We start from the raw sequence: 26533 nt of genomic DNA on the forward strand, positions 1-26533 counted from the left end.
ATGCTTTTACAGTAAAAGCTTCACTATTTTATGTAGGAAGAAATAATTGGGCAGAGTTAAGGTGTCACTGCATCAAATTTAAATTTTAAATAACATTTTAATAAGAAACTCATTAGTCTGACAAAAATAACTTTCATCAGCTAACAGCATCACAAAGGCATGTCTCAAAGTCTGAGGAAGAACTCGCCCTCAGATTCAGGAACCATCTAAAATGAAGGCTTTTTCCTGAGCACTGCAGCTGAGCTCCAACCAGGGCAAGTACCAGATCCAGCTCCTCTGCACCTGACCCTCCTTCACTGGCAGGAACAACCCAGGTAAGGGGGACAGAAAAGGGGAATGTTGCTCAGGTAACATCAGCTTAGAAGGGAACTTAAATTCCACACTGTGGAAAGGCAGGGACTGAGCAGAGCTCGGCAGCCCTGGTGTCTGTCCTGGTGGCCCTGATCCAGCTCTTCCCTGCATGGAAAGGCCAGGAACAACCACCAGGATAGCGCAGGGGGATGATTCAGCGCAGTTTTCTCCACAGCCTCAGCTTCCAAGTGCTTCTTTGAAAAGTTCAGACTTTCCCAATCTGCTCAGCAGAAGAGCAGCTGGAAACAAAAGCTGGTAGTGCAACCACTTTTCCAAGCTGGTTGAACCCTTGCTGTACCAAATGGCATCCCTTGGCAGGAGCAGCCTGCCACCAGCCCCACCAAAAAACACTCAGGGGACTTGTTCCCAGAGTCCAGCTCCTTGTGGCAGAGGTGGCTCCTGCAGTTCACAGCCTTGCAGGCTCTCAGAGGTCCATCCCAGCTCAGTGGTTCTGAGGACAGGTTTTCCTCGTGTGCCCAGGCTGGTGGCAAATGCTGCAGGTCCGTGGTTTCTTGGCAGCAGATCCTGAGGAGAGACTGTCTGGTCTCTTGGCCTTGCTTCCCAACCCTCTGGAGTATCCATTGCTGCCAAAGTGGTTCAAAGAGTCATCTCCAGAAGGGCCTAGAGATAAACAACTTGAATTGAAGGATCTTTGAAAACATGAATAGGTGAGAAACACAAGTTCAAAACAGCAGATCAAGGATTCTCAGATGAGTCCTGAACCTGCATTTGCTTCAGACTTGTCTGAACAGTGAAATGTTACCCATTTGTGTTGTAGCATTAGAGATATGTGGGAACAGCACAGGGGAAGCTGATCTGCCTGCCTGAATGCTCTGGTCTGCAGCTGAAGCAGAAAAAACATGGCACAGAAGAACTTGGGGTTCAAAACTCGATTTTACCCCTTTAGGCCCAAATGTCTGAGGAAAAGGAGGATCTCTCACAGACCACATCTCCCCCTCTGTTTCTGGTTATGTCCCTTTTTGTCAGTTCTCTCTTATGCATCCTTACTTTGTCATTATTTTTCAGCATCTTTCCGTACAGTTTCATCTCTGATCAAAGCTCCAGAGTGACTTGCCCTTTCCCTGTACCCCTAAACCAGGGCAGAGGGAGCACAAATTCCCTGGCATGCCAAATGGAATTGAATGTCTCCAGAGAGGGGGACACTATCACCTCCCTGGGCAGCTGTTCCACAGCTCTGCCACCTTTAATGTAAAGAAGTTCTTCCTCATGTTGAGGTCAAACTTCTTGTGTTTTAGTTTCTGGCCATTGCTCCTCATCCTGTTGCTGAGCACCACCAAAAAAAGTCTGGCACCATCCTTCTGGCTCCTACCTTTGAGACATTCACATGCATTAATGAGATCCCCTCAGCCTTCTCTTCTCTAGCCTAAACAGGCCCAGCTCCCTCAGTCCTTCCTCATCAGAGAGATGCTTCAGACCCCGCACCATCTTTGTGCCCTCCACTGGACCCTCTCCAGCAGCTCCTTGTTTTGCTCAGCTAAAGAACAGCCCCCAGCCCTCGTGTCTGCCCCCAGCCCGGCTGTACCTGGTGCCACGTTCTCATCTGCCCACTGGAAGAAGCCGCACTGCTGCTCCCGGGGCTTGGGGCAGGTGTGGAACTGCCGGCCCTTGTTGGGCCCGTCCTTCTGCACGGTGCGAGTCACGGCGGGCTGCTCGCACCTGCACATTGTGCCACCTCCAGCATCCGAGCTGCTGCTTCCCAAGGGCTCTCTCCCTCCTCCTGGGCGCTGGAATCCCGCTGGGGCTCTCCCAGCAGCGGGCTGGAGCAGCGTGGAGCTGCGTGGAGCCGCGGTGCCTCTGTCCTGTGGCTGCTCATCAGCCCAGAGGAAGAAGTTGCAGGTGCTGGAGCTGCACTTGTAGAACTGGCGCCCTTTGTTGGGCCCGTCCTTGCGCACGGTCAGCAGCAGCGCCTCGCTCCCACAGTTGCACACCACAGCATTGCCATCGTCTGGAGCAGCTGCAGGAGCAGCCCTAGGGGTCCTGGAGGAGTTGATGGAGAGCAGATGTCCCCGTGCCAGGTTTGAGGTCCCCCTGGCTTGCCTGCTCTCACTGCTGGCTCTGTTCAGTGAGTGGTTGGCCTGCAGGTGATGCCCTGGCTGGGGGGTGGACAATGCAGGTTGGGATGATCTGTGCAAGTACTTGAGGTCCAAAAGTTCTTTCAGCATCTCATCACAGCCTCCAATGCAGCCAACGAACTCCAGGGGCATCACGGGGGGAACGCTGCCTTTCTTGAATTTAAACTTCAGTCTGCAAGGAAAGGAAGAGTCAAAGTCTCCCAGTTTCTCATCAAGAGACCTCAATTTATCCTTGAATTTTTATTTATTGTTTTGATTCTGCTATGTGGAGGCCAGTTTCCCCAACTCATATTCTTTCCATCCCCAATCCAAGTGCTAGTCCAGCTTTCCAAGACTGCAATGGAAAATGGTTGCCCAGACTAATCCATGGAAGTCTCTGCCCCAATCAAGGGATAACTGCCCTACCTGTGAACTGGGCGGGGGGTACACACATCACAGATGCTCTCGTCCCTGCTCACATCCAGCACGAAATCAGGGAACCAGACTGCACTTTTACAGGCTGGATAGCCCATGCAGCTGAGGTAGAACCTGCCATGGGACAAAGGCACTGCGTGAGGAAGAGGCAAACTCAAGACAGTTTGGGATCCATTTTCACATCTTCTTAGCTGTCAGAAATTGTCAAAACTGCAATTTTATGGGGGAAATACCTACTGGAGAAGAGATTCAGCTGAGTTCACACAGCTCATGTAACTGGTGGAGTCAGTGAGCTGCAGCCCAAGGTTTCCCAGCTTTTACCAAAGGAGGTAAATAAATGCCTGGAGAAGCACAAACCAACACAGGAGGCTACAAGAGGGAAGGTCACCAACCCGCCATTCTTCCTGGTCTTCAGGACCATGTCACTGTTGCACTGGGGACATTTCCGAACAGAAACGGGCATGGCTGGGTACACCTCATCCTGCTCTGGAATTTCTGCAGCTTCTCCCAGATACTGAGCCAGGGCCTGGTCCAACCTGTAAAGAAACAAGCAGAGCACGCTGGGTGTCTCTGCAAGGAGCAATCAGGTCTGCAGTGACTCAGAGCCCCCCACACAGCCCCTCTGAGCTTCTCCACGAGCACATTGACTCAGCACCATGTTTCTGCAATGGGAAAGGTGTGGGTACAACAGCAGAGGTCAGTGCATGTTGACACCCCCAAATTTAATCTTAACTCATCCTGGTTTAAACCCTCAGCTGGGAGGAACTCCTGACAGCATGCCAGGCTGCAAGTCATCCCTTTCCATGCATCTACACACAGAGGGCAGAGCTCCAGGGAAACAGTGTGACAGGATCCCTCACTCCAGGCTGAGCCCCAGATGAGCAGCCAACACCTCCAAGCACAGCAAAGCAAGAGGAAGAGAGCAGACACAGCACTCACTTGTTGGCTCTGGCCACAGCTTCAATGAAGACTTGCTTGTACTTCTGGACCTGCTGCTGTAACACTACAGATTTGTCTTTCTTCCCCTCACAGATCAGTTTTAGATCAGCCTCCAGCTCAGCTCGAAGGTCAGGCTTGGACATCTCGTAGCCCATGGAATCATAGCCTGAGGAATATGTGGAATGGTAAGCAAAAGGAAGGAGCAAGTAAGGACTCTGCCATCTTTGTAAAGGCTCTCCCCTCACCTTCCACCAGCCCCATGCCCAGCTGGCCGGGCAGGAAGCGCTGATCTGCCGTAAGCCCCACGTACATCCGCGTCTTGATCGTCTCAATGTGCTCGGCGTGGGTGGCATCAGTCCCTGCAAGCAGAGAGGTGTCAAACCAGGGCCAAGAAGTGATTTTCCCCTGTGCCCAGGGACAAGGACACGACTTATGGTGAGGAGCAGCACTGCCTTCGTGCCCCTCTGGCATTGAGGCCAGCAAGGTGCTGGTGGCACAGCCTGGACATGCAACTGCCCATCTCCCTGGGAACTGGAGGCACACTGCAGGCTCCTGAGGATGTTGGACTTTGCCCTCTATATCCCTTCATTCTGCACATTTAAGTGATTTCTTATCTGCAGCAACATTTGGAGAATTCCCTGGGGAGAATTCCCTCTGCCAAGACCAAGAGGCCACGCAACCCAATACTGACCAATGCCGTGTTTTTCCATGAGAGCAATGAGATCTGCTTCTGTGAGGAGCAAGGGAGGACTGGTTTCCCCATCCATCATCTCCACTGTGGTGGGCTGAAAGCGAGACCCTTTCTGATACAGCGGGATAACCTGAAGGGAAGGAGAATCTCTTTGAAACTGCTTCCTGGTCCATTCACTCAAGACAAAGGTTCTGAGTGAAACAGCCAGTAATGGTCAAAAGATGTTTTGCAGAGAAGTCTGAGGTTGGCAGTGAAGTGCCACTTACGTTACTCAAGGGGATTACCTTATCACTCCACCTGTCATAAGGATACACTTCCAGGTAATTTCGGGCCAGGATCATGAGTCCTTGAGCAATGAATTGCTCATTGGCAATGTTGATCTCCACAGTTGTTTCCTGTCCTTTGGCATCTTGAGAGCAGCAAGCCAAGAAGTGGCGCACGATGAATTCATAGAGTCTCTGCTCATTGCCCTGAGATCAAACAGTGAGAAGAGTGAGTGTCCTCCCAAGTGAACCAAACATCACAAAATCAGTGGGATCTCAGATGAGGATTTTGTGCTAATGACCACGTTAAGACTTTTATCTTTATTTATCAAGCAACACAACCTATCCAATTCCTTCTGGTTCCACCCACCTGCAGGTTGCTGGCATATTTTGTGGGGTGAATGGGAGGGTGAGCCTGATCAGTTTTGTTTCCACTCCGAGGGTTTGGCCCACCCTGATCCAAAATCCTCTGTGCAAACTCCCCCCAGTTTGGGTCCTGTGTCTGCTGTTCTATCAAGGCAGAGAGGTTCAGCTCCTTGGGGAAAATATTGGTCTCGGTTCGAGGGTAACTAATGAGCCTTAGGAAGAAAGAGAGGAGAGCATTTGAGAGTTATTCCAAGATGCTTCCCATTTTGAACAAAAGGCCATTTAGTTTTAAAAGAATTAAGTTTACCAAGCCAAGTCTTGCCTTCTTACCCTTTAGTATAGAGTTTTTCCGCTATTGTCATTGTTTCCTTTGCATTTATTTTCAGTTTGCGGGAAGCCAATTTTTCCAGTTCCTGCATTGGGAAGAGCCAGAAAACCCAAAAGTATTAGTGGATAATTCAGAGCAGTGAGTAAAACATCTGTTCGAAGCTCTTTTCAAAGAAACCCTTCCCAGAGTTCAAACATACCACAGTGTCCAGGGGCAGGGGCCTCCATTTGCTCTTTGGCTTGCTCACAACATCAACAACAGTTGCTACCGGATCCTAAACAGAGTAAGCAAAATCCACATCTCCTTTAGGAGTTTACACAAACTGTTCTTTAAAAGACTTGAACAAGACAGATACAGGACATGTTTGGCTGAATCTGGATTATGCAACTATTTACAAGCTTTCTTACCTCCATACACATTTGGTAAAGGACCAGGCACGCTGTGTGATTGAAGAGCCGGTTCCTCTTCCAGCTGAAGACCACGCTGCCATCCTCATGGTCATGGGTCACTGTGATGGACAACAGAGCTGGCTGATAGAGGAGCCACAAAATGGAAATACCACAAAGGAACTTGGAAACCTTCCAGCTCTGCTCAGTGGTCGTGGCAGAGGAACAGGAAACCACCTCTGCGGTGTTTTGCGTTTGCTGCTCCAATGTTTTTCCTTTCTATCACATCAAACCCTCGAAGATGGAGCCCAGGACTGTGGTTCCCCAAACATACCTTTAATTTTGTAGAAGGCTTCAGGAACAAAGGCCTGGATGGCTTTAAAGCGTTCAACCACAAATCCCAGTGTTGGGAACTGGCAGCTGCCATAGCTGATTAGCTGATCTGCTAAAATATCAGGGAAGATCTTCCGCAGCCTCAGAGTCTGGAATCTGGTGAAGGCAGCACCTGAGGAAACAATGTTGAATGATAATCACAGCACTTCAGGTCTTTTTAATATTCTAAGCATTAATTTTACTCTGTTTAATACTCAGCTGAAGAAGCTTGTCAGTGCTGCATGAGCTATAAATTTAATATTTGCTTCAAGGAGAAATTTCCTCTTTTCAGGAGGAATTTCTTCACAGAAGAGGTTTTTAAACATTGGAATGGACTGCCCAGGGAGGTGGTGGAGTCACCATCCCTGGAGATGCTCAAGAAACAACTGGATGTGACATTCAGTGCTCTGCTCTGGTTTACAAGGAGGGGACCAGTCACAGGTTGGACTCCATCTTGGGAGCTGATGATTCTCTAATTCAAAGAGCACATTTCCAGTAAACATAAGATGTCATTTAGTCATATCCAATCTAAAAATCAGGTTTATGAGACTGCAGAGGGCATTTTTGCCTTGTGTTGAGGTTACAGTAACAGACATTTACGTGCCTATCCTGAGGTCCAGCTCCTGCCTGACGTCGACGGCATCGCTGGTTTTTTGGTCGGGCTGGGTGAGGTTCTCACAGGCTGATCTGACAGCATGAAGTGTGATCTCAGAGAAGCGGGCTCGGAAAACCTGCAGGTTTGGCTTTACTGCCAGATGCAGACAGAAGAGAAATCAGAGAGACTCAAACACCAACAGAAAGGGGCAACTAATAAACAGCTATTGAGAGAGCGTGCTGTCAACTGATTCTACAGCTTTCCAACAGCTGCATGCATTTCTGATCTACCACAGCCACATATTTATTAGAATTAGCCAGTATTTAACGTGGACATGATAAAATTGAGAATTTGCCTCTGCTAAAGGACTTGTTAAACTGTTAATGGAAGTCAGACTGATGAAGATGCTCTACACACCAGCTCTGCACACATGGATGATCTCAAAGCCAATGTTCTCTCCTTCTCGATCACAGTCAGTCCAGATCACCAGGGCTTGGCACTGCTGGATTTCTCGTTCAAGGGTTCTCTGAGAGGAGAAAAACAACAGAGAGAACATTCCAGGCCACTTGCTCTGTCATTTCATTTCAGAATGACTCACTGAACACAAAATGCAATGTGTATCCATGGAGATGGGTTGTTGCAATAACATTTTGTAATTCTGTGTCTCGGGAGATCAGGCAGCTTTCAAAAGAATTGAGTCATTTATTTACATCTAATTCTGTTAAAAAGTTTGGCTTGGAGCAGATTGTACCACAATCTGTTTTCTAAAAATGTCTTTTTCTGTAAAACTGAGACACAATCATCAATTCCACCTTGTTGGAAAAAAACATTTCTATTTTTAGCTTTTCCTTCACTGCACTACTTGTACATGAGAAAGAGTTTCAGTCTCACAAATGAACAGCATTTACAGTCCTAGGAAACACAGGAGAAATCTGCTAAACTTCAGAAATTTGGATGTTAAAGACAAAGGTAAGATCATCCTTCTCTTTGGGACAATATTTGTTGAACCAACCCCTGATCTCAGTTTCAAAGTCTTAACCACAATGTACCTTGATATCCAGGTAATTTTCAGGGCAATACTTCTCAATTTCAGCATCAAAAAGAGCTAAAGGGTTGCAGCTATGCCTGGAAAAGAGAGGAGAAACGTGTATGCATCACATGAACTAAAACAAACACCATGTGTGAGACACTAACTGGTGCTGTGTAAGTACTGGAATTAATGTATTTTATTACAAGCCTTGTTTCAGACAAGAGAGTTCACATGAAATGCTGAGTAACATTTAAAAACACAGAATGGAAAACCAGCCAGAGAAATCAGCAAATCTGGAAGGCAACAAACAGATTCTTCTATTTGAAGCCCAGAGTACAAAAGGAGGTAAGGCAGAGAAAGAACTTTGCTTCCCAAAACAGCTCCTGGCTGAACAAAGAACAAAAATCATATCATTTTGGAATAAGTTTAATTCCCTGTGTCTGCCTTGGTGTATTTTAACCAGTATTATGTCTTTGAGGGGTTTTAGCACTCTGAAGACAGGAATTTGAAACAATATTTTGGCTATTTTCTATAAAATTTGGAACTCATTACCCTGCTCTGAGTCAGAGTCCCTCCCTGTCCCTTTGTCTTTGAGCTTGTCTCAAAGATTTGTCTTTGTCTTTGAGCAGTGTCTCAAAGATGGGTCAAGGAGGTGCTTGCAGTGTCAAGGATGAGAACAAGAGGTGACAGGCCCCCTCCTGTGAGGGGCAGGAGGTGACAGAGCCCTTCCTGCCAGGGTCACGAGGTACCAACCATTTGCGAAATGGCATGATAAAATCATGAGCCAGTAAATGTCCTGACACGGATGTCATCACCATGGTAACATTCTGCAAGAGACAGAGCAAGGAAATTAGTGGCCATCACTCACCAAAAACTACCCACTGCCCCAAAATGTCCCTTTAGTTCTCAATTTACATGATTAGTGACACCTTTCTCCTGTTAATTCCAGAATGGTTTGGGTTGGGAGGGACCTTAAAGCTCATCCAGTGCCACCCCTGCCAAGGGCAGGGACACCTTCCACGGTCCCAGGTTGCTCCAAGGCCCATCCAGCCTGGCCTGGAACACTTCCAGGGCTGGGGCAACCAAAATTAATACACCATAACAAGCTCTATCCACAGCCTTATCCTCAATTTTTGTAGGAAGCTCCCAATTCTAAACAATGTATTTTTGACTGACATAAAACCAGGAAGTTAAAAGATTTAGAGCAACAAAACAGATGGCTGAGCCAAGGGAACAGCATCTGACTTTTTCTCATCTTTGGGCAGAACATCCCCATGGCTGGAGCCATGTTTCTTAACTCCTGACAAATGGCTTTTATTAATTAGTATTTGTACTTCATTAATCCGGCAGCAGATTGAGAGAAAACTCTTACCTGGCCAAATATCTGGTAGTCGTATTCATAGATCTTGTTGAACTTGGAAAACCCTTCTCGCTGGAAGGAAAAGGAGAATTTCTGAGTTTCTGTCTTTGAACAGGACACAAATTCTTTTTTTTTTTTTAATTAAATTTTTTAACAGGAAACAAATCCATCCCACCTCGCTTTGTCCACACTGGGATGGAGCACAAGAGGCACATGGCAAAGGAAAACCAGGTACTGGAGCTAATGTGAATTGCAGTAAGGAGAAGGAAATCTCCTGTATCATTTGTGGAGTCACTGAAATGGTGATTTCCAAGGTAAGAGGATTTTAAACCATTCCTGAGGGTTATCTCCCCATGAATAATGAGGAACTGATTTATTGAATGGGGCTGGCCAGTGTTCAGAAACTCCTATCTTGTTCCAAGTGACAAGTAGTGTCCCCAAGGCTACCTCCCACCTAACTGGGACTCATGGAAGTTTCTAGATTGTGTATTTGCTGCTTTTTTTACAGAGGCAGGACGATGTCTTGATTGGGACTGTCAGCACCCAGGTTCTCAATAACACCTTTTATTCAAAGGAGGTTGAAGCCATGTCGGTGTCAGCCTCTTTTCCCAGGTGACAATATGAGAGGAAAAAAACCTCAGGTTGTCCCAGGGAAGGTTTAGGTTGGACATCAGGAAGAATTTATTCATGGAAAGGGTTAATCATTACTGAAGTGTCCAGGGAGGTGATGGAGACACCATCCCTGGAGGTGTTCAAGGAACAATTGGATGTGGCATTCTGTGCTCTGGTCTGGGTGCCAAGATGGTGATCACAGGTTGGACTCGATAATCTCAGAGGTCTTTTTCAACCTCAGTGATTCTCTGGTTCTGGTCTAGTAGCACCTTAGTTTGGGAATTCCTTAGTTTGGAAACAGCAAGTGATTCTTAGCACAAAGAGTAGAAATCTTTGATTCTTTCCTCTCCAAACCACAGCCTGTTTTTGCTTTATTTGGTGACCTCCAGTAAACCCCTGACACTCGCTGATGCTGCAGAAATGGTGTTTTTAGATGGGGAAATGCATGCTGATGGATGGTGTCAGTTTCTGAAGCCTTTGCCATACACTGCTAATCCAGGAATGACCCAGGGAACCTTCACCATGAAGCTCAGTGCCTGGGGAAGGCAGCCTGGGCAGAGGGAGCTGAGTTCCCACTGGACTTAAACCACAAGGACCAGGACTCCCAAATACATTTGGGCGAGTGGTGATTGTCCACAGAACAAAGCCATTCCTGTACCCTCATGTGTTCAGGGATAAAACAGCGCCAAGTGTGCCACACGCTGACGTGAAGTGTCCATGCCAAGCTCTGCCGGGAGTGCTGGGGCTGCCACACATGGCACGGACCCTCCCCAGCCAGCAAAGCCACCCCAGTCTCCGTGCCCCAGGGAGCAGCAGGAGCTGGGGTGTTCCTACCCGCCGCATCCTTCTGTTGGAGAGCAGCTCAGCGATCCCTCGGGCAGCATCGTTCTTCTCCGCCACGCACAGGACCTTGCGGATCCTCTGCAGCGCCAAATCCTCCGCGGCCCGCGAGACGCAGCGCCAGGGCTGGGGCAGCATCCCGCCCCTGCTAAACAACCGCCCGTAGAGGTTCATCACAGGAGGCGAGGCCAGGGCATGCTGCTGCTCCGCGTCCCGGATCCTGCCGGCATGGAGAGATCGCTGGTGTCACCGCTCGGCCAGCCCGGGAGGCTCAAGGCAGCCCCTCGGAGCCGCACGGGGATGGAGAAAGCGTCATCCCGCTCCAGGCACAGCTGTCGGGGGGTCCCGCAGCCCGTCCCCCGGCCCTCTCCTGCCCGGCTGGGGCTGCCCTCTCCCTCCGCAGCCCCCTCACCACCGCTAATACCCCCTCGGGCTGTCCCTTCCCTGGGGCAGCACAGTCCCCTCGCCACCCCTGATCCCCCCTCGGGCTGTCCCTTCCCTGGGGCAGCACAGTCCCCTCGCCACCCCTGATCCCCCCTCGGGCTGTCCCTTCCCTGGGGCAGACCTTTCCCTTTCCTTCCGCCCTTTTCCCCCCGTTCCCCCCTCACCTCCCAGGCCTCCCGCGCTCCGCTGTCGCTCCCCCTCACCGTCACGTCCTGCCGTAAAGCGCAGCCGCGGAGACGGCAGGGAACTACAACTCCCGAGATGCCCCGCGGCGTCCCTAAGTGTCCCCTCCCGCCGCCGCTCCGTCTCGGTTTTCCCCCTTTCCCGCCGCCACTAGGCCAGTCCCGGGGTCGGTAACGACAAAGGGCGACGACGGTAAAAATAAACAACAGCAGCTGAGGAAGAGGAGGAGGCGGTGGCGTCGCTTCCTGCCAGCGAGGTCGGAGGCCGCGGGTCATGTGACTCTAAGATGGCTGCGGGACCGTGAGGAGGCGGCGGCTCCGGCCATGGCGGCGGCGTGAGGGGGACACGGGGCTGCGGCGGGGCCGGGCCGGGGCTGCGCCGGTGCCTCCCGCGGGGCCCGGCGGTGGCGGGGGGACCGGGGGCGCGTCGCTGCTCCATGTCGGTCCCGTCCTGCGGGAAATATGATCAGCGCCCCTGACGTGGTGGCCTTCACCAGGGAGGAGGAGCTGGAGGATGATCTGTACCGCGAGCCGCCCCTGCCCGAGGAGTACTCGGTGCCGCTGTTCCCCTTCACCGGCCAGGGCGCCAACCCCTGGGCCAAGGTCGCCGGCTCCAAGTTCACCCGGGACTTCATCCTCATCTCCGAGTTCTCGGAGCAAGTGGGGCCCCAGCCCCTCCTGACCATCCCCGATGACGCCAAAGTGTCAGGCACCTTCGATCTCAATTATTTTTCCCTGCGGATCATGTCTGTGGATTATCAGGCATCCTTCGTGGGGCACCCTCCTGGCTCTGCCTACCCGAAGCTGAACTTTGTGGAGGATTCCAAGGTGGTGCTGGGGGACTCCAAGGAAGGGGCCTTTGCCTACGTGCACCACCTGACCCTGTACGACCTGGAGGCCAGGGGCTTTGTCAGGCCCTTCTGCATGGCTTACATTTCTGCTGACGAGCACAAAATCATGCAGCAGTTTCAGGAACTCTCCACCGAGTTCTCCAAAGCCTCCGAATGCCTGAAGACGGGGAACCGGAAAGCTTTTGCCAATGAACTGGAAAAGAAACTGAAAGACCTTGACTACACCAGGACCGTCCTGCACAACGAGACTGAGCAACAGAAGAAAGCCAACGACAAAGGGTATTACACGACCCAGGCCATTGAGAAGGCCAATGAGCTGGCCAGTGTGGAAAAGTCAATCATCGAGCACCAAGACCTGCTGAGGCAAATCCGGTCGTATCCCTACAGGAAGCTGAAGGACTCTGAATTCCACCCCTACGAGCCAGAGTGTGCCCTGGACCGGGCTGACGTGGGCAGCGACCAAGACCCGACTGCCTCTGACCCTGCTGAGCCTGGTGAAACTGCTCTTTACACCCATGTGCCATCCTACACCCCCAAACTCATCAAAGCCAAGTCTGCCAAGTGCTTTGACAAGAAGCTGAAGACACTGGAGGAACTCTGTGATGTTTATTTTTTCACCCAGACCCTTGACCAGTTGCACCATATCGAGAGGACTTTTCGAGGTGATGTGTGTTACCTCTTGACAGAGCAGATAAGCCGGGCTCTCCTAAAGCAACAGAGTGTCACCAACTTCCTCTTTGAGGATGTGTCTTTCCTGGATGAAAAACCTCCTGAAAAGCAGTACAGAGGCTGCCAGGGGCTCGGCCAAGATGCCACAGATGAAAAGTGTTCGGAAGAGTCCCTTGCTCCTAAAGTGGTCATCAGCCTGGGCTCCTACAAGTCCAGTGTGGAGTGCGTGCCCATCAAGATGGAGCAGGAAATTGAGGACTCTGAAGGACCCAAAATGTCTGAGTCCATGATGTCTGAGCACCAGGAGAACCTGGACTATCTGGATGCAGATATCAAAGGGAGCATCAGTAGCGGGGAGAGCATCGAGGTGCTCGGAACGGAGAAATCAGGATCTGGGCTGACAAAATCGGAGAGCCAGGCCAGCCTGCCCGTCATTCCCAGCCCCCAGGCCGGCCGGAGCAAGGTGGGCAGCCGGCGCACGGTCAGCGAGGACAGCATCGAGGTGCTCAGCACGTGTCCCTCCGAGTCCCTCATCCCAGAGGATTTCAAAGCGAGCTACCCAAGTGCCATTAACGAGGAGCCCCACGCGGATGACGATGAGGGAGGCCTTCGCTTCACCCCCAGACTGAACCCGGGCATCGATGATGGGCAGGATGACATCTCAAAGCAGGAAAGCTTAGTGCAGGTGGATGCTGCCTGTTGTATCGGGAAGGAGAGCCCCAACTTCCTGGAGCCGCTGCCCGAGCTGGGGCAGAAGCCGTGCGAGGAGGACGGGGTGGTGCGGATCCCCCCGCAGCCGTACCGGCCGGCCGAGCAGGGGCTGCGCGGGGGCTTCCCCTGCCACGACGGCCTCTCGGGGGGGCTCCTGCCCTACGAGCTCGATTCGCGCTACCTGACGGGCAGCAGGGAGGTGAGTAAGAGCAGCCTGGACGAGTGCTCGGACTCCACGAGCTACATCAGCAGCGCCGCCTCCACGTGCTCCGACAGGACCCCCTCTCCCGCCCACCTGGGCTGCGCGGCCGGGGAAAGGCACAGGAAGAAGGCCGGGCAGAACGCGCTGCGCTTCATCCGCCAGTACCCCTTCGCCCACCCCGCCATCTACTCCCTGCTCAGCGGGAGGACCCTGGTCGTGCTGGGGGAGGACGAGGCCATGGTCAAGAGGCTCGTGACGGCGCTCTCCATCTTCGTGCCCAGCTGCGGCGCGTACGCCAAGCCCGTGAAGCACTGGGTCACCTCTGCTCTGCACTTGGTGGATTTCCAGAAGTGGAAGTTGGTTGGACTCCAGAGGTAAAATCAAGGATCTGTTTGCTATAGTAGGGTTGAGGTGTGTGGTAAGAACGTACCCATCTCAGAGGGCAGTGGTTGTGTATGGGATCTTAAGTGTCAGCATAGCTGACACAGATTTCTGCTGGTGGGATTTATTTTGGAAAAGGAGTCTTGTCTCCTCGTAGCCAGCCTCACTTGAGAGTTAATGTTTGTAACATCTGCTGGGCATTTGCTGCCTGCCTCAGGTGAGTTACTTGCCCAGGAGATTTCTGCCTGGCAAAGCAGAGAACAAACACCTGAGTCCTGCTGGGTTCCTGAATGATCTGATAGGAGTGTTCTTGGAGTCCCTTGTGCGCTCTGCTTTGCCATCTCCTACTGGAACTCTTCTCACATTTCTAGCTGGAATTTTAGGGTAAATGGTGCTGTGCTGGAGGGGAGGGTTTTTTCTTGTGGAGCCTATTGAGCAGGTGATGAGATCTGTAGGTCAGAATTGGAGTGCAGCACGATGGTCTGTGCTGGTGAGGAAGAAAGGCCCCTGGAGCTGTGCAGGAACAGTGTTGGGATTGTAGGAAACCTCTGCTGAGAGTGAGAACTGTCCCCAAAACAAGTGCCCCTTCCCAACACCCAGAACCGTGGCTTCACAGCTCATATTAGCAAAGAGTGTTTGCTCAGCCCAAGGGCCCTGCCCTTGTTGACATTATGAAAAGGATTTTTTGGTGTGTTCCAGGATGTGTTCTGTGCTTTGGGTGCAGGTATGGCAGGGGATGGCCATTGCTGTCACCAGTGTGGAAAACATGAGTCAGAGTGTCAGGAAGTGCTCACAGCTGGAACAGCTCCTGCAGGAGCGTTTATAAACAGCAGGAAAATTAAAACACAGAAACCTCCTTTCTTAGATGCAGGGTATTGTATTTCTGGGAGATGTGGATGGTGAAATTATCCAAAACTCTGAGTTTGCTCTCATTTCTGTGCTTGTGAGGCAGGATGACAGCTCTGCCAACAGCTGCTTGCAAGCTCTCTGTCAGTGATGTTTTTAAAAACCCCAAGTGTTTACTCTTTGCTCAATGTTTGTGGTTTGATGCAATTTTTATAAACAGAAATCTTTATTTAAGAACTGCCTGTAACATGTGTCAGTCATTTCAGCTCTCCTCCGTGGAATGTTAATTAAGTGTTCAGTTTAATGTGGGTGCTCTCCACAAACCATTTGTAGGAATGGCTCTGGGAAGGAATTTAGAGGCTGAACGATTTATTCCCTTAAGGATCCTGTGTCTCCTAAGGCAAGGTGCTGCCTGGGCACACGGGCAGCCCCTCCACCAGTTGGGGCTCCCAGTTTGAGGCTGGGAGCCATATCTGAGCCCAGCAACTGTCACCACAAAGAATGGAGGAGATGAAGGGTTTGCTGCGTAGGCTTGTGATTTGCATTTCAATAACAGTAGGTTAAGCTTGGTGGGTAATTGTATGGTTGTGAGCATGCTGTGGGTTTGCACCTGAGTGACAAATAGCCAGGCCAGGCTCAGACACGGAATGCTGTGGGTTAAGGACGGTTCTCTCTTTTAGGAAATTCAGAAGGTTCTTTGACCACCTCAGAGCAGCCCCCTCCCAAAGCAAGTTGGGGGGAACGTGAAGCTCTTGGAAAGGGGAAGCTGCTGTGGGTTTCTGAGTCACACTGAGAGGCTTCCAGCTGCTGTAAGATGTGTCTGTTCACCAGGGATGTCCTATCGCTCCCTCTCCATGTCACAGAGGGAGGAAGCTGACCTGAACTGTGGTGGTTTATGCTGTAGTATGCACAGTACAGATCAGGGCATGTGGGGATCCGGGGAACGGAGCTTTCTTTGGGATCTGGCAGGCTGGAGAACCTATTTGTCCCCCCCTAGGCTTTATTCACCCACAGAGGTCTTGCACCAGCTCATCCTCATAGAGGGGAAACTACACGGGATACAAGGCACAGAGACACACCCTGCTGCTTAATTATGTCTGCCCTCCATCCGTGACCTCTCTCTTGCTGTTGCAGGGCAGTGTCCCCTGCTGGGGTGAATGTGCTGCACGCCCTGAGCCGCTACAGCCGCTACCTGAGCATCCTGGACGCCGACAGCAAGACCCTGCGCTGCCCCCTCTACAAGGGCACCGTGGTGGCCCGGCTGGCCGACCACCGCACGCAGATCAAGCGTGGCAGCACCTACTACATGCACGTCCAAAGCATCCTCACCCAGCTGTGCTCTAAAGCCTTCCTCTTCACCTTCTGCCATCATTTGCACCTTCCCATCAGCGAAAGGGAACCGGAGGAATCCGTTGTGAATCGCAGGATGAACTTCCTAAAGCTTCAACTGGGCCTTGCCAACGAAGATATCAAAATCGTGCAGTACTTGGCCGAGCTGCTGAAGCTGCACTACATTCAGGAACCGGGGCAGGGGGGGAACCCCCTGCTCAGATTTGACTATGTTCCCAGCTTTTTGTACAAAATCTAGCCTTGCACAGGCTGTGTGCCCACGTGCTCGGAGTCTGACAGAGCCCATCCGTGCTTGACATTGCCGCTGCCTGCAGTAGCTCTCACACGTCGGGAAGGGGCCGAGGTGTCGGCGTCTCTGCTCCGCAGAAATCTGGGTCTGCGGGGGCGGATTTCTGGTGATCCCTGTAGCCAAAAGTGTAAAAATCACATAAACCATCGGGCACTCTGTAAATGTTAGAAGGGGCACTGTTAAAGTGGATCACAGCAGCGTCCCAGGGGGGTTATGGCATGAGGGGAGGTTGGGCTATCTCGGGGATCAATACTGACGAGTGTACAGCCCTCCACAGAGCACAGTGTCCTGCACTCTTCTGCCTGAGCACTGTCAGTCCCTTGCAGGGAGCCAGGGCTGTGACCAGAGGTGTAAAGGCCATGTGAAGTTTTGTATCCACGGATATGTCTGTCATGTGAGTGTAGCTCAGAGCCCCCTGGCAGGGCGGCAGCTCACAGGTTTGTGCACAGCCAGTGGAGGATGTCCCTCATCTTCCTAAGTTTCTGAGCACTTCCCAGGATAGGTTGTCCCTGGGTGAGTGGGAGCACAGCAGAGGCACAGATGCTTCTCTCCAGAAGGGGTTTCCCGTTTCTCCAGCTTGGTTAGAATCAGGAAGGTGGAAGCACTCCCTAGCGCTGGTGAGCCCCGAGGGCTGGCCGCTGTGAATGTAGAGCACTGTGCCTTGTTCATTTGTCACGCCCCATTTGTCGGGCCGCCTTCGAGCAGGCTGGAGGGAGACTGGGAATCCTCAAAGCGTTTGAGGGCAGGGGTGGCATTTTAAAGACAGAAGGGAACTGAAGGAGGGTGAGGGCCCTCTTTTTAGGTGCTTTTCGTGATGAGGAAACGATGTGATTCAGCTGGAGCCACGCTGTGAGACAGCAGGCTGTTAACCACAGGCTGCCTGGCTGGTGAGGTACAAGTGCTCAGGAGAGTTTGGGGATGAATGTACTGGATTCTATGTTCTATCTATAATAGTTTATTTATTTATAATTTTTTTTGCTGGGAACATTTGTGCTTTGTGGTAAAACAGGGCTGGCATTGCTGCGTGCTGCTCCTGGCTGAGCCATGGTCACTTCCTGACTACCTCTCCTGGGGCTCCTAGATGGCTCTGGGTAGGGCAGAACTGCTGCTCTCTGAGCCTGAGTACTGAGAGCTTTTCCTTTCAAAGCTTCTGTGCCATAAAGGATGTACCACCAAGGTGGTGACACTCCAAGATTGTTCCTGTCAGTGCTGAAAGTTTTGTGCCCTGGCACAGCGCTTCCCTCTGGAGTCTTGTAGGTGATTCTGGGCCCAGGCTGCTCTGCCCGGTGCCATGTGGCAGTAGCAGCTCCCAAGGTACTTCTAAGTAAGAGAAGTCTTGCTAGGAAAGATAATCTTGGTTTTAATTCTTTTTAATGCTGATTATGGGGTGAGAACAGCTAAGATCATACAAGAGCTGATCTGTTCTTTGGTTTGTTGGGTTTTTTTTAAACTTCTTTTTATGGTAATAATGTGAGGCAGCTTTGGAGATGAATGTGATCTTCCTTCTGAGCCCGGGAAGTTTCTGTGTACAGCCTGGGGTTCCCCAGCGAGGCTTAGACCCCACTGAAGCTTGCTGTGAGACCTGCACTCCTCCAAAACCGTGTCCTAGAGGCAGGGAGGCTCCTTGGGGAGGCTGTCATTTTGCACCAGCATCTGTGCCTCAGGATCATGCCACCTCCTCCTCTGCCCTGGAGAGGGCTCTCTGGGGTATAAACCAACAGGGCAGAAAGGCTGTTTTTAAGGCTATTGCTGTTTGTGGTGGCTCAGCCAAGTTGGCCTCGTGGTTCTCTCCAGAGGGATTTCCTGGGTCAAGGGTTGCTTGTGATAGTGATTTGAGGTGGTGGTTGGAAGCAGTGTGGCGTGGCCTTTGCTGAAGGTGAGCAGTGTCTCTGTGGGGCTGCTCACCTTTACAGCATGCTCAAAGCCTTTTCCTGTCCTACCTGTGCCCTCCTGTCTCATGTGAACTGAGTCTGCTGGTGAAAGGCCTCCCTGTCCATCAAATTGGCTTTCTGAAGTGATTCAAGGTGCCCCCTGGTTGATTCATGCACACCCAAACTTCCACACTGAAGCTGAGGTGAGATTCCCTGGGGGAAGAGGCATCTTGGTAGATGAGTAATGCAGGTGACACCAGACAGATGAAAGCTCCCAGCATCCTGCTCTGGAGCTCAAAACAGGAGCTTGTTTCCTGCTGAGAAGCAGTCTAGTGCTGTTTGGGTTTAAGAAGGGAGGGAGGGAGGGACAGACTTTTTTCCTGCTGACTCACTCACGTCTTCCTCCAGCACGGAGTGGCACAGATGATTAATGGTGGCTCATCTTAGTCACAGTGGTCCTGACCTGTGGTGTTCAGCTGTGCTCATAAATTGATAAATAACTCACTTCTTGCTCCCTCTGTCCAACCTGTAGTATCTGATTTTCAAGGCCGTGTTGAGCAATACTTGCACTACCACCTGTCTGACCTGCTTCACCTCTGCCACAAAGCAGCTCTGACTGGGAAGCTTGGCTGGAACATTACCCGATTCCCAATGGGAGCTCTGGGATTATCTGCAGCTGGGAGCAGTGGAGAAACACATCCTGGAGTGCTTGTCCCCCTCTCAGCAGTGTAACTTCTGAATGTGGACTGGAAAGGAGGCGTTAACACTGGTCTGTGCATTTGGAGCCCTCTGTGCTTGTGGTGGCAGAAACTGGGGGGATTCCGAGCGCAGCTGGTGTTTGGGAGCTGAATTCCTCTTTCCTCTGTAATATCTCTGTCTCTGTTGTTCTGCTCCTGTACAGTACAAATCCCTGTATTGGCACTTTAGGACTTTCCCCTGTCTCCAGTTTCTGATACTCACAGACTAGCAACAAGCCACAACCTTTGCACTGATATCTCCTGCCACGAGTTCTGGCACGTGTGTTGTCGTCCTGCCTGGGCCATTGTTCCACGAGGAGCAGGGCAGGTTCCTGGCAGTGGCAGTGCCATCCTCACCAGCCTTTCAGCTGCCAGAGCCAGTGGTGCCCTGCATGGCCATCCCCTGCTTCCGTGAGTGCTGCCAGCCCAGCATGTCCCCGCTCCCGCACGGCCACGCTGGCTCCCTCCTCGCTGCCAGCAAGAGGAAGTGTTCAACCTGACCGAGAATTCCTCAGAGCAGGAGCCTCTCCTGGCCAGGACGGAGGGCTCCTGTTTCCCACACCTGCTCTTCCCAGCTGCCAGCCCCTGCTCTGCTCTCCACTAACCTGCCGCTTCCAGCTCCCACCCCAGGAGGCCCAGCCATAGCTGTAGGTGATCTTAACCCTACAAAGGTTTCATTTCTCAGAGAACAGTGCTCAGATTTCCTTTCATCTGATAGCAATCACTTCTGAGCAGCTCCACAGCTGCCTTGCCTCGGCAGGGAGGAGCTGCTTATACTCTAGCAATATTCACCGTGGTGGGAGAGGCACCCCAGGGGTGGGAGCTGATGGCTGGGTGCCTCCAGGCCAGTTCTTTGGGTTTTATTGAGCGTGAGGCTCCTGAGCCCCCTGGTCTGGGGGTGGGGGCCAGCCCACGCTGCAGATTCCAGGAGCTGGGCAGGACCCGGGGCTTGTAGCAGCACAGTGAGAAGGCTCCTGTAACAGCATCTGAGGGAATCCAGGGAGCTGCCCAGGCTGCAGGAGAACACCTGCCCCAGAGCACAATGTCAGAGCACCAAACTGCACCCCGATGTTGGAGGGGTCACAAACCCCCCACCCCACTGCTCCCCGAATCAGAGTTAACTGGAAGGCAGAAGCAGGGTACCCGGTCCTGCCGGTGGCACAGCTGCTGGCACGGGGATGGGGCTGGGCTCGGAGCTGCCTCTGAGGGCTGCCAGGAGGCTGTGATGAATTCTCATTTTAAAAGCACTGTATCCTATTCCTGCATGTTGAGTTCCGTGTGTGTGCCTGTGCGTGCCGAATGCTTGCGTCAGTAGTTAGGGCGAGTGTGACCGGGAGAAATCCAAGAAGCATGTCTTAGTGTCGTGCTGTAAGTGTTACTGCACAAGAGTTTAACAGATGTTAACACCAAATGACTAGTCTGAGAAATGTACTTTTAAAAAAAAAAATATTTATTTGGGTTCAGATATTTTTGAAATACAAAAAAAAAAAAAAAAGAAAAAAAATTTGTCGTATTTTTTAAAGCCTATAATTCTTGGTGGTTAAATTCTTAATTTTACCGTGCTTATTAAAAAATGGTTCAACCTAAGCTTTGTGCCAAGGGGTTTGAGAAAATATTGGAGGATCTGGTTAGGATGAGATGGTGATCCCAGGAGGGATGTTCAGGACAAGGCTTTGCCTTGTCATAGCCTGTGGAGGTGGCAAGGCACATTGGGTGAAGACAAATCCTTGAGGCTCAAACCAGGGGCACTTCTCATGCCTATGAGGTTTCTTGTGCAGCTGGAGCCCCGTCCCTCACACTGCCATGGGCAGGGTGTCCAGGGAATGTGGACAGACCAGCCGAAATCTCATCTGCTGCTCCACAGCCAGCAGGAGCCGGATGGCACCGGGCCATGAGGTGAGGGTGACACAGTGGTGAAGGGCTGGTGTCCCCACAGGGGTTGTACTCATGGGGTCCCTGTGCCCCATGTGGGAGGGGAAAGGGGAGTAAGAGCCAAAGGAGAAGCTGCTGCTGCAGTTCCACAGGGAAGTGCTGGGAGAAGGCACTGGGGTGTTGGTCTCAGGCTGGGGATTGTGAGCGTGCCCCAGGTACTCCCGTGTCTCCAGGAGCAGGCACGGATGTGTCCCCTTACAGGACAGGCAGCCCCGGGAGTGGGAACGTGGCTGCAAAGGCTTCTACCTCTTCCTTCAGTGCCTTCAGCTCCCCACGGTATTTTGGGTCCTCCAATTTGTCCTTGAATTCCTTCAGCGTGGCCTTGGGGCTCATTTCCTTCTGCACACGCAGAGCCAGCTCGATCCCTGCCGGGATGGGAGATGTCTTGGTCAGCCCCTGCAGCTGCTGCATCCCAGGGCTCTCCCAGCCCTGCAGCCCCTGGGACACAGCCCTGCTCCCTCCCTCCTTCCCCTCTGAGGGACTTGCTGCCCTGGGAAACAAGTTAGAATTCCTGAGGACAACTGGGAGAAAACTGCAAGAGACACAGGCTTTCAGCCCAGTGCCCGTGCAGAGGGGAGAGTTTGGCTGGTCCCAGTTGTGGCCAGTGTCCAGATGTGGAGGTAGGATGGCTACTCCTCATTTGTGGGTGTGTTCCCTTGCCAGCTGTGGGGATGGCTCCAGCAGGGCTCAGCTGATGCCTCCTCAGCTGGGGGAGCTGCCCTGGAGCACACAGCCCCACAGCCCTGGCTCACCTCTGTGGATGTACTGGGCCACCTTTCGGAAGTCGTCCTGCCGGAAGCCGCGGGAGGTGAGAGCCGGCGTCCCGAAGCGGAGGCCGCTGGGGCGCAGGGCACTGACATCACCTGCACCACAACGAGGCACACGTCACCAAACCTGGCACCAAAACCAGCACCTGAGGGATTTCAGCCTGGCTCCTGGAGCTGGCAGAGCTTGTGGGATCCCTCACCAGGACACGTGTTCTTGTTGCAGGCGATGGAGCAGAGCTCCAGCACCCGCTCGGCCCGGCCGCCGTCTGTGCCTTTGCTGCGCAGATCCACCAGGATCAGGTGGTTGTCAGAGCCCCCTGCAAAGAGAGGGGTTTGGTGGGCACGTGGGCTTGGGGAAATGCTGCTCCCGCAGGAAACTTCAGCAAAAGACTTGAGATTTAACAAGGGATGAGGAATTGTGCCAACAGAGCCCTGCCCGTGGCATGAAGCGCTGCCCTGGTCAGACCCCAGGCTCAGCCCCGTCCCATTGGCAAGATGTGTCCTCACCTGTGACGATGTCGTAGCCCATCTCCATCAGTGCTGATGAGAGTGCCTTGCAGTTGGCCACCACCTGCTGCTGGTAAGCCTTGAATTCGGGTGTCATGGCCTGGTGCAGCGCCACGGCGATCCCTGCGGAGACAGGCAGGCCAGGGTCAGTTTTGGGGGGCTCCCACCAGCACTGACACTGCCAGCAGAAGCCACACTGGAGCTGAACAAATGAATGGACTGATCCTTCCTTTCCCCTAACCAGGTTGGTGGCATCACCATGAGCCAAAACACAGGATAGGACAGGCTTGGTCACTCCTTGGGCAATGCTGGATCAACCAGCTGCCTTTTTTTTTGCCACAGTGTCCCCAAGCTGTGAGCCCTGTAGGGCAGCTGGAGGCTCCCGTGCTGCTGCTGGGGACCAGAGCCCTGCCAGGACACCTTTACCAGCTCCCCGTGCCATGCTGGAGATGGCAGCCAGCCTGGCTGCATACCTGCAATGGCATGGTTGTGTGGGCCTCCCTGCAGCCCCGGGAACACCGCCTGGTTGATGAGGCTCTCCAGGTTGTAGAGGGTCTCCTTGCCTGTCTTGGGGTCCACGCTGCGGGTCCCTGCGAGACAGGGAGGACACGGTCACAAGGCAGCTTCTCCCACGAGCTGCTTTCACCCCCTGGCTGCTCAGAGCAGGCACAGTGCTTGCTCCTCTTCAAATCTGAGCCAGAGTTAGCCCAGGGAGGCTCCCCAGATGCTCCCAGGATTTTTCTGCCCTGCCTCCTTCCCACTTGGAGCAGGAAGGAGCGTTAACTTGCAGCGTTTCTCCCATCACCTTTGCGGTAGAAGATCATGCCGGCCCTGCAGCCCCGCAGGGTCTTGTGGGTGGTGGTGGAGACGATGTCGCAGTGTTCGAAGGGTGAGGGCACCACGCCGGCGGCCACCAGCCCGCTGATGTGGGCCATGTCAGCCATGAGATAGGCCCCGTTGTTGTCGGCGATCTTCCGCATGCGGGCGTAGTCCAGGTTCCGCGAGTAGCAGCTGACGCCTGCGGGGACGGGCGATGAGGAGGGGACAGGAGCACATGTGCAGGACTCTGAGACAGCCCCAGGACCAGGCTTGCAGTGTGGACAGCCCAGCTGGGGACAGTGCACAAGCTCCTTGCAGGCTGTTGGGGGTTTCCTCCTGGCACTGCAGCATCCATGGGCTTATGGGGGTGCTGCTGGCTTCGGGGAGCCACCCCCACCCGGGCTGTGCCACCAGGGAGGTTGGTACAGGTGTGATCCTTACCTGCTATGATCAGCTTGGGGTGGAAGAGCCGGGCGTTCTCCTCCAGCTGGTCATAGTCGATGTAACCAGTCTTGGGGTTGACCTAGAAGAGGAAGAGGAGGGTTCAGCCACCTCTCTGTGGTGAAGATCAGCTGCAGTGCTGTCCTGCAGGAGGGGTGCTGGCAGCCTGATGCTGGTACCTTTAATAGGCACCAGCACTTATGATGACTGCGCCCTGGCTCTGGCTGGAGCAGCTCTCTGTACCTTGTAGGGCATGGACTCAAAGAAGACAGAGGTGGCAGAGATCTTCTTCTTGTCCGTCATGAACCCGTGGGTGAGGTGGCCACCATCGGGCAGGTCCAGCCCCATGATCCTGCCGTGGGGCTCCACCAGGGCCGTGTACACCGCAAAGTTTGCGGGTGACCCTGCAGCGAGAGCGCACCGGGCTGGTTATGAATGCTGGGGCACACGGAGGCCTGGGCAATTGTCCTGTCCAACTGGCTCTCCTGAGCACCCCAATACCTGAGTAGGGCTGGACATTGACTCCCCACTTCTGGGGGTCGAGCCGGTAGGCCTGCAGGGCTCGCTTCTGGCACAGCCTTTCCAGCTCGTCCACAAACTCCGTCCCGCCGTAGTACCTGCAGTAAAGGACAGGGCAGGGCATAAAACCAAACTCAGTACTCAGAACAGTTCCTGTGACCAAGCTGGGGAGAAACTGGAGTGATGCCCCATTAGTGCAGCCACAGCAGATGTGGCCCTGCTGAGACTGTCCCATGTGTGACCAAGGACAGAGGCTGAGAAGGTCAGAGCCTGTCCTGGAAAAGCCTGGCTGCCAGCATAAGGACATTGCTTCCTTCCCTGAGGGGAGGCCTAGCAGGATGGGTGGTTCCTCTCCCACCCTGCAAAGGTTTGGGTCGGTGGGCCTTGGCCCAGCCCCATACCTCTGTCCTGGGTAACCCTCAGAGTATTTGTTGTTCATGCAGGATCCCAGGGCCTCCAGGACCGCTCGGCTCGCAAAGTTCTCCGATGCAATTAACTCCAGCCCCAACCTCTGCCGCTGCTTCTCCTTCTTGATGATGCTGTGCACCTTTGGGAGAGGAGAGAAATGGCTTCACCCATGCTGGCTCTGCACGGAGATGTGGATGCTCCACCACAGGGACAGGGCTTGGAAAGGTGCTGGAGAAGGGAGATGTGATCTTTTCTTGGTGCAGCTGTTCCCAATCAGTCACAGAGAGGGCACAGAGGATGGATGGGTTCCAGGAGCTCTGCCATGTCCCTGGCTCCACGAGGTCAGCATCCCCACAGCTGGCTGGGGGGTGAATGAAGCAGCTGGGCAGGAGCCAGGAAGGGGCTCTCACCTCCGGGTCATTGGTGTCCAGTGGCTCTATCAGCATCTTGCTATGGGAGGCCCAGAGCTCAGCGCTGGGGAGGCCCTGTGTTGAGCTCGCCATGGTGCTGCTGCTGGGTCTGAATCACCTGCCAGGGGAGTGTGGAGTGTGGGATGGCAGCAGGGCTGGGTGCCTCCTCATCTCCCTGTGTGCTGCCTGCTGCCATCCCATGTATTCCCTGGGAACAGCCATGGGCTGTTGGGTGAGGAAAACACACACAACCCTCAGGCTTCCCCTGCTGATTTAAGATCAGTTTGTTAATTACAGTGCTTTGATAATGTCTGATACTCTCCCATCACCACCCCTCCCTGAGCTCCCCCTGCCCAGCTCAGCAGTGCCTGATCTTTAATTTCAAGGGCAGTGAAGTGCTCAAACCCACAGATCTCAATTTTAACACGTGCTGCAATACCCAGCACGCTTAAACCTCTTGCCTGCTTTCCCTTGGGCAAAACCCCAGCAGGTCAGAGTCCTGCCCCAAACCCTGACTGAAGCATCTTGTGGAGCTGAGAGGCCCTGAGAGGCAGCAGCTCTGCCTCTGCTTGGTTCCATGGCCCTGTTGATGCCACTGTTGCTCTTGGGGAAGGAATAACAGCCCAGCTGCTGCCTCGGCAGAAAACAATGAATCTTTTTACTCATTAACCCTGCAAGGACGGGTGAAGGACCATGAGCAGGTTATTAACCAATCCCACATGGTTTCCTTGTGCCAAGCTGCCGAAGTCCATTCATGCCGCCCTTGCTGGGCAGGGATGCTCAGCCATGCTCTGGCCCAAGCCCAGGCCTCACTGGCAGGGTGGGAATCCTCACTGCCAGAGAGGCTGGGCTGGGCAAATGGCTGCGAGGGATGTGCTCTGGCTCTGAGCAGGATGTCCTGCATGTCCCCCCAGCACAGGCTGCTGCAGCACTCACACTCACTGCTTCTGGCTCAGGGGGGGACACAGCTGCCATTCCCAGCCAGGATGAGTTCCCCCACCATGTCCCCTCTGATGGTGGACACCTGGCACCTCACCTGGGGAACCCCATCCCCGAAGCTCTGTCTCCAGCTAGTTCTGCACGCCCCGAATCCCGACTCCATCACCTCCCTCATCCTGAGAGCCTGGTGACGCGCCTCTCTGCCCTGCTCCGGGTGGCGGGGACCGGCGCTGCCTGGCCGCTGTCACCGGCCGTGGGATACCGTGCCGTGCCCCAGCCCTGCTCTCCCCACGCCGCACGCCCCGATCCGGGCCCCGATCCGGGCCCCGATCCTGGTTCTGGCCCCGATTCTGGTCCCGGTCCTGGCCCCGGTCCTTACCCGATCCTGGTTCCGCCACTGCGCGGGAGCCCGCGCGCTACCATAGCCCGTCCTGGGCCCGCCCCCCCGCGCCGCGACCAATCAGCGCCGCCCTCCGCCCCGGGACCGGCGGCGGGGAATACGCTCGGGAAGCGCCTGGACCAATCAGCGCCGCGCTCTGCTCCCTCCCCGCCTCCCATTGGCCCGCGCCGGGGCGGGGCTGGCGGCGCGGCCCGCACGTGGCGCCCGGGGCGCGGGTG

At 53.5% G+C, this 26533-nt stretch overlaps 3 protein-coding genes across 4 annotated transcripts; 1 reads left to right on the plus strand and 2 right to left on the minus strand.

Moving 5' to 3' along the window:
• Positions 1 to 77: 77 nt before the first annotated feature.
• Positions 78 to 11562, minus strand: TOP3A (DNA topoisomerase III alpha). 2 transcript variants are annotated; one of them, XM_005523063.3, is made up of 20 exons: positions 11288 to 11562; positions 10635 to 10860; positions 9201 to 9260; positions 8582 to 8655; positions 7848 to 7923; positions 7216 to 7324; positions 6808 to 6951; positions 6166 to 6336; positions 5853 to 5953; positions 5645 to 5719; positions 5448 to 5530; positions 5122 to 5329; positions 4773 to 4958; positions 4489 to 4618; positions 4043 to 4156; positions 3798 to 3963; positions 3251 to 3394; positions 2850 to 2972; positions 1895 to 2616; positions 78 to 972 (listed from the first exon to the last, which is right to left on the minus strand). In XM_005523063.3, the coding sequence occupies exons 2-20, from the start codon at positions 10812 to 10814 to the stop codon at positions 794 to 796; spliced, it is 3045 nt and encodes a 1014-aa protein (XP_005523120.2). In that variant the 5' UTR covers positions 10815 to 10860; positions 11288 to 11562; the 3' UTR covers positions 78 to 793. The 2 variants fall into 2 exon arrangements, with proteins under 2 accessions (XP_005523120.2, XP_014108268.1); XM_014252793.2 differs by having other exon boundaries at positions 11249 to 11562.
• Positions 11563 to 11645: 83 nt separating this feature from the next.
• Positions 11646 to 17989, plus strand: SMCR8 (SMCR8-C9orf72 complex subunit). Its single transcript, XM_005523064.3, has 2 exons — positions 11646 to 14073; positions 16061 to 17989. The coding sequence occupies exons 1-2, from the start codon at positions 11729 to 11731 to the stop codon at positions 16512 to 16514; spliced, it is 2799 nt and encodes a 932-aa protein (XP_005523121.1). The 5' UTR covers positions 11646 to 11728; the 3' UTR covers positions 16515 to 17989.
• A 2611-nt stretch (positions 17990 to 20600) lies between these two features.
• On the minus strand, positions 20601 to 26360 carry SHMT1 (serine hydroxymethyltransferase 1). Its single transcript, XM_005523065.3, has 12 exons — positions 26295 to 26360; positions 24977 to 25094; positions 24560 to 24705; positions 24141 to 24256; positions 23883 to 24043; positions 23640 to 23721; positions 23185 to 23397; positions 22853 to 22969; positions 22380 to 22502; positions 22073 to 22189; positions 21858 to 21968; positions 20601 to 21470 (listed from the first exon to the last, which is right to left on the minus strand). The coding sequence occupies exons 2-12, from the start codon at positions 25067 to 25069 to the stop codon at positions 21301 to 21303; spliced, it is 1449 nt and encodes a 482-aa protein (XP_005523122.2). The 5' UTR covers positions 25070 to 25094; positions 26295 to 26360; the 3' UTR covers positions 20601 to 21300.
• Positions 26361 to 26533: the final 173 nt, after the last annotated feature.

The sequence above is a fragment of the Pseudopodoces humilis genome, chromosome 18 (genome assembly GCF_049639895.1).
Source record: "Pseudopodoces humilis isolate 2021_Gansu_Grassland_sample_001 chromosome 18, ASM4963989v1, whole genome shotgun sequence".
NCBI classification, from domain to species: Eukaryota; Metazoa; Chordata; class Aves; order Passeriformes; family Paridae; genus Pseudopodoces; species Pseudopodoces humilis.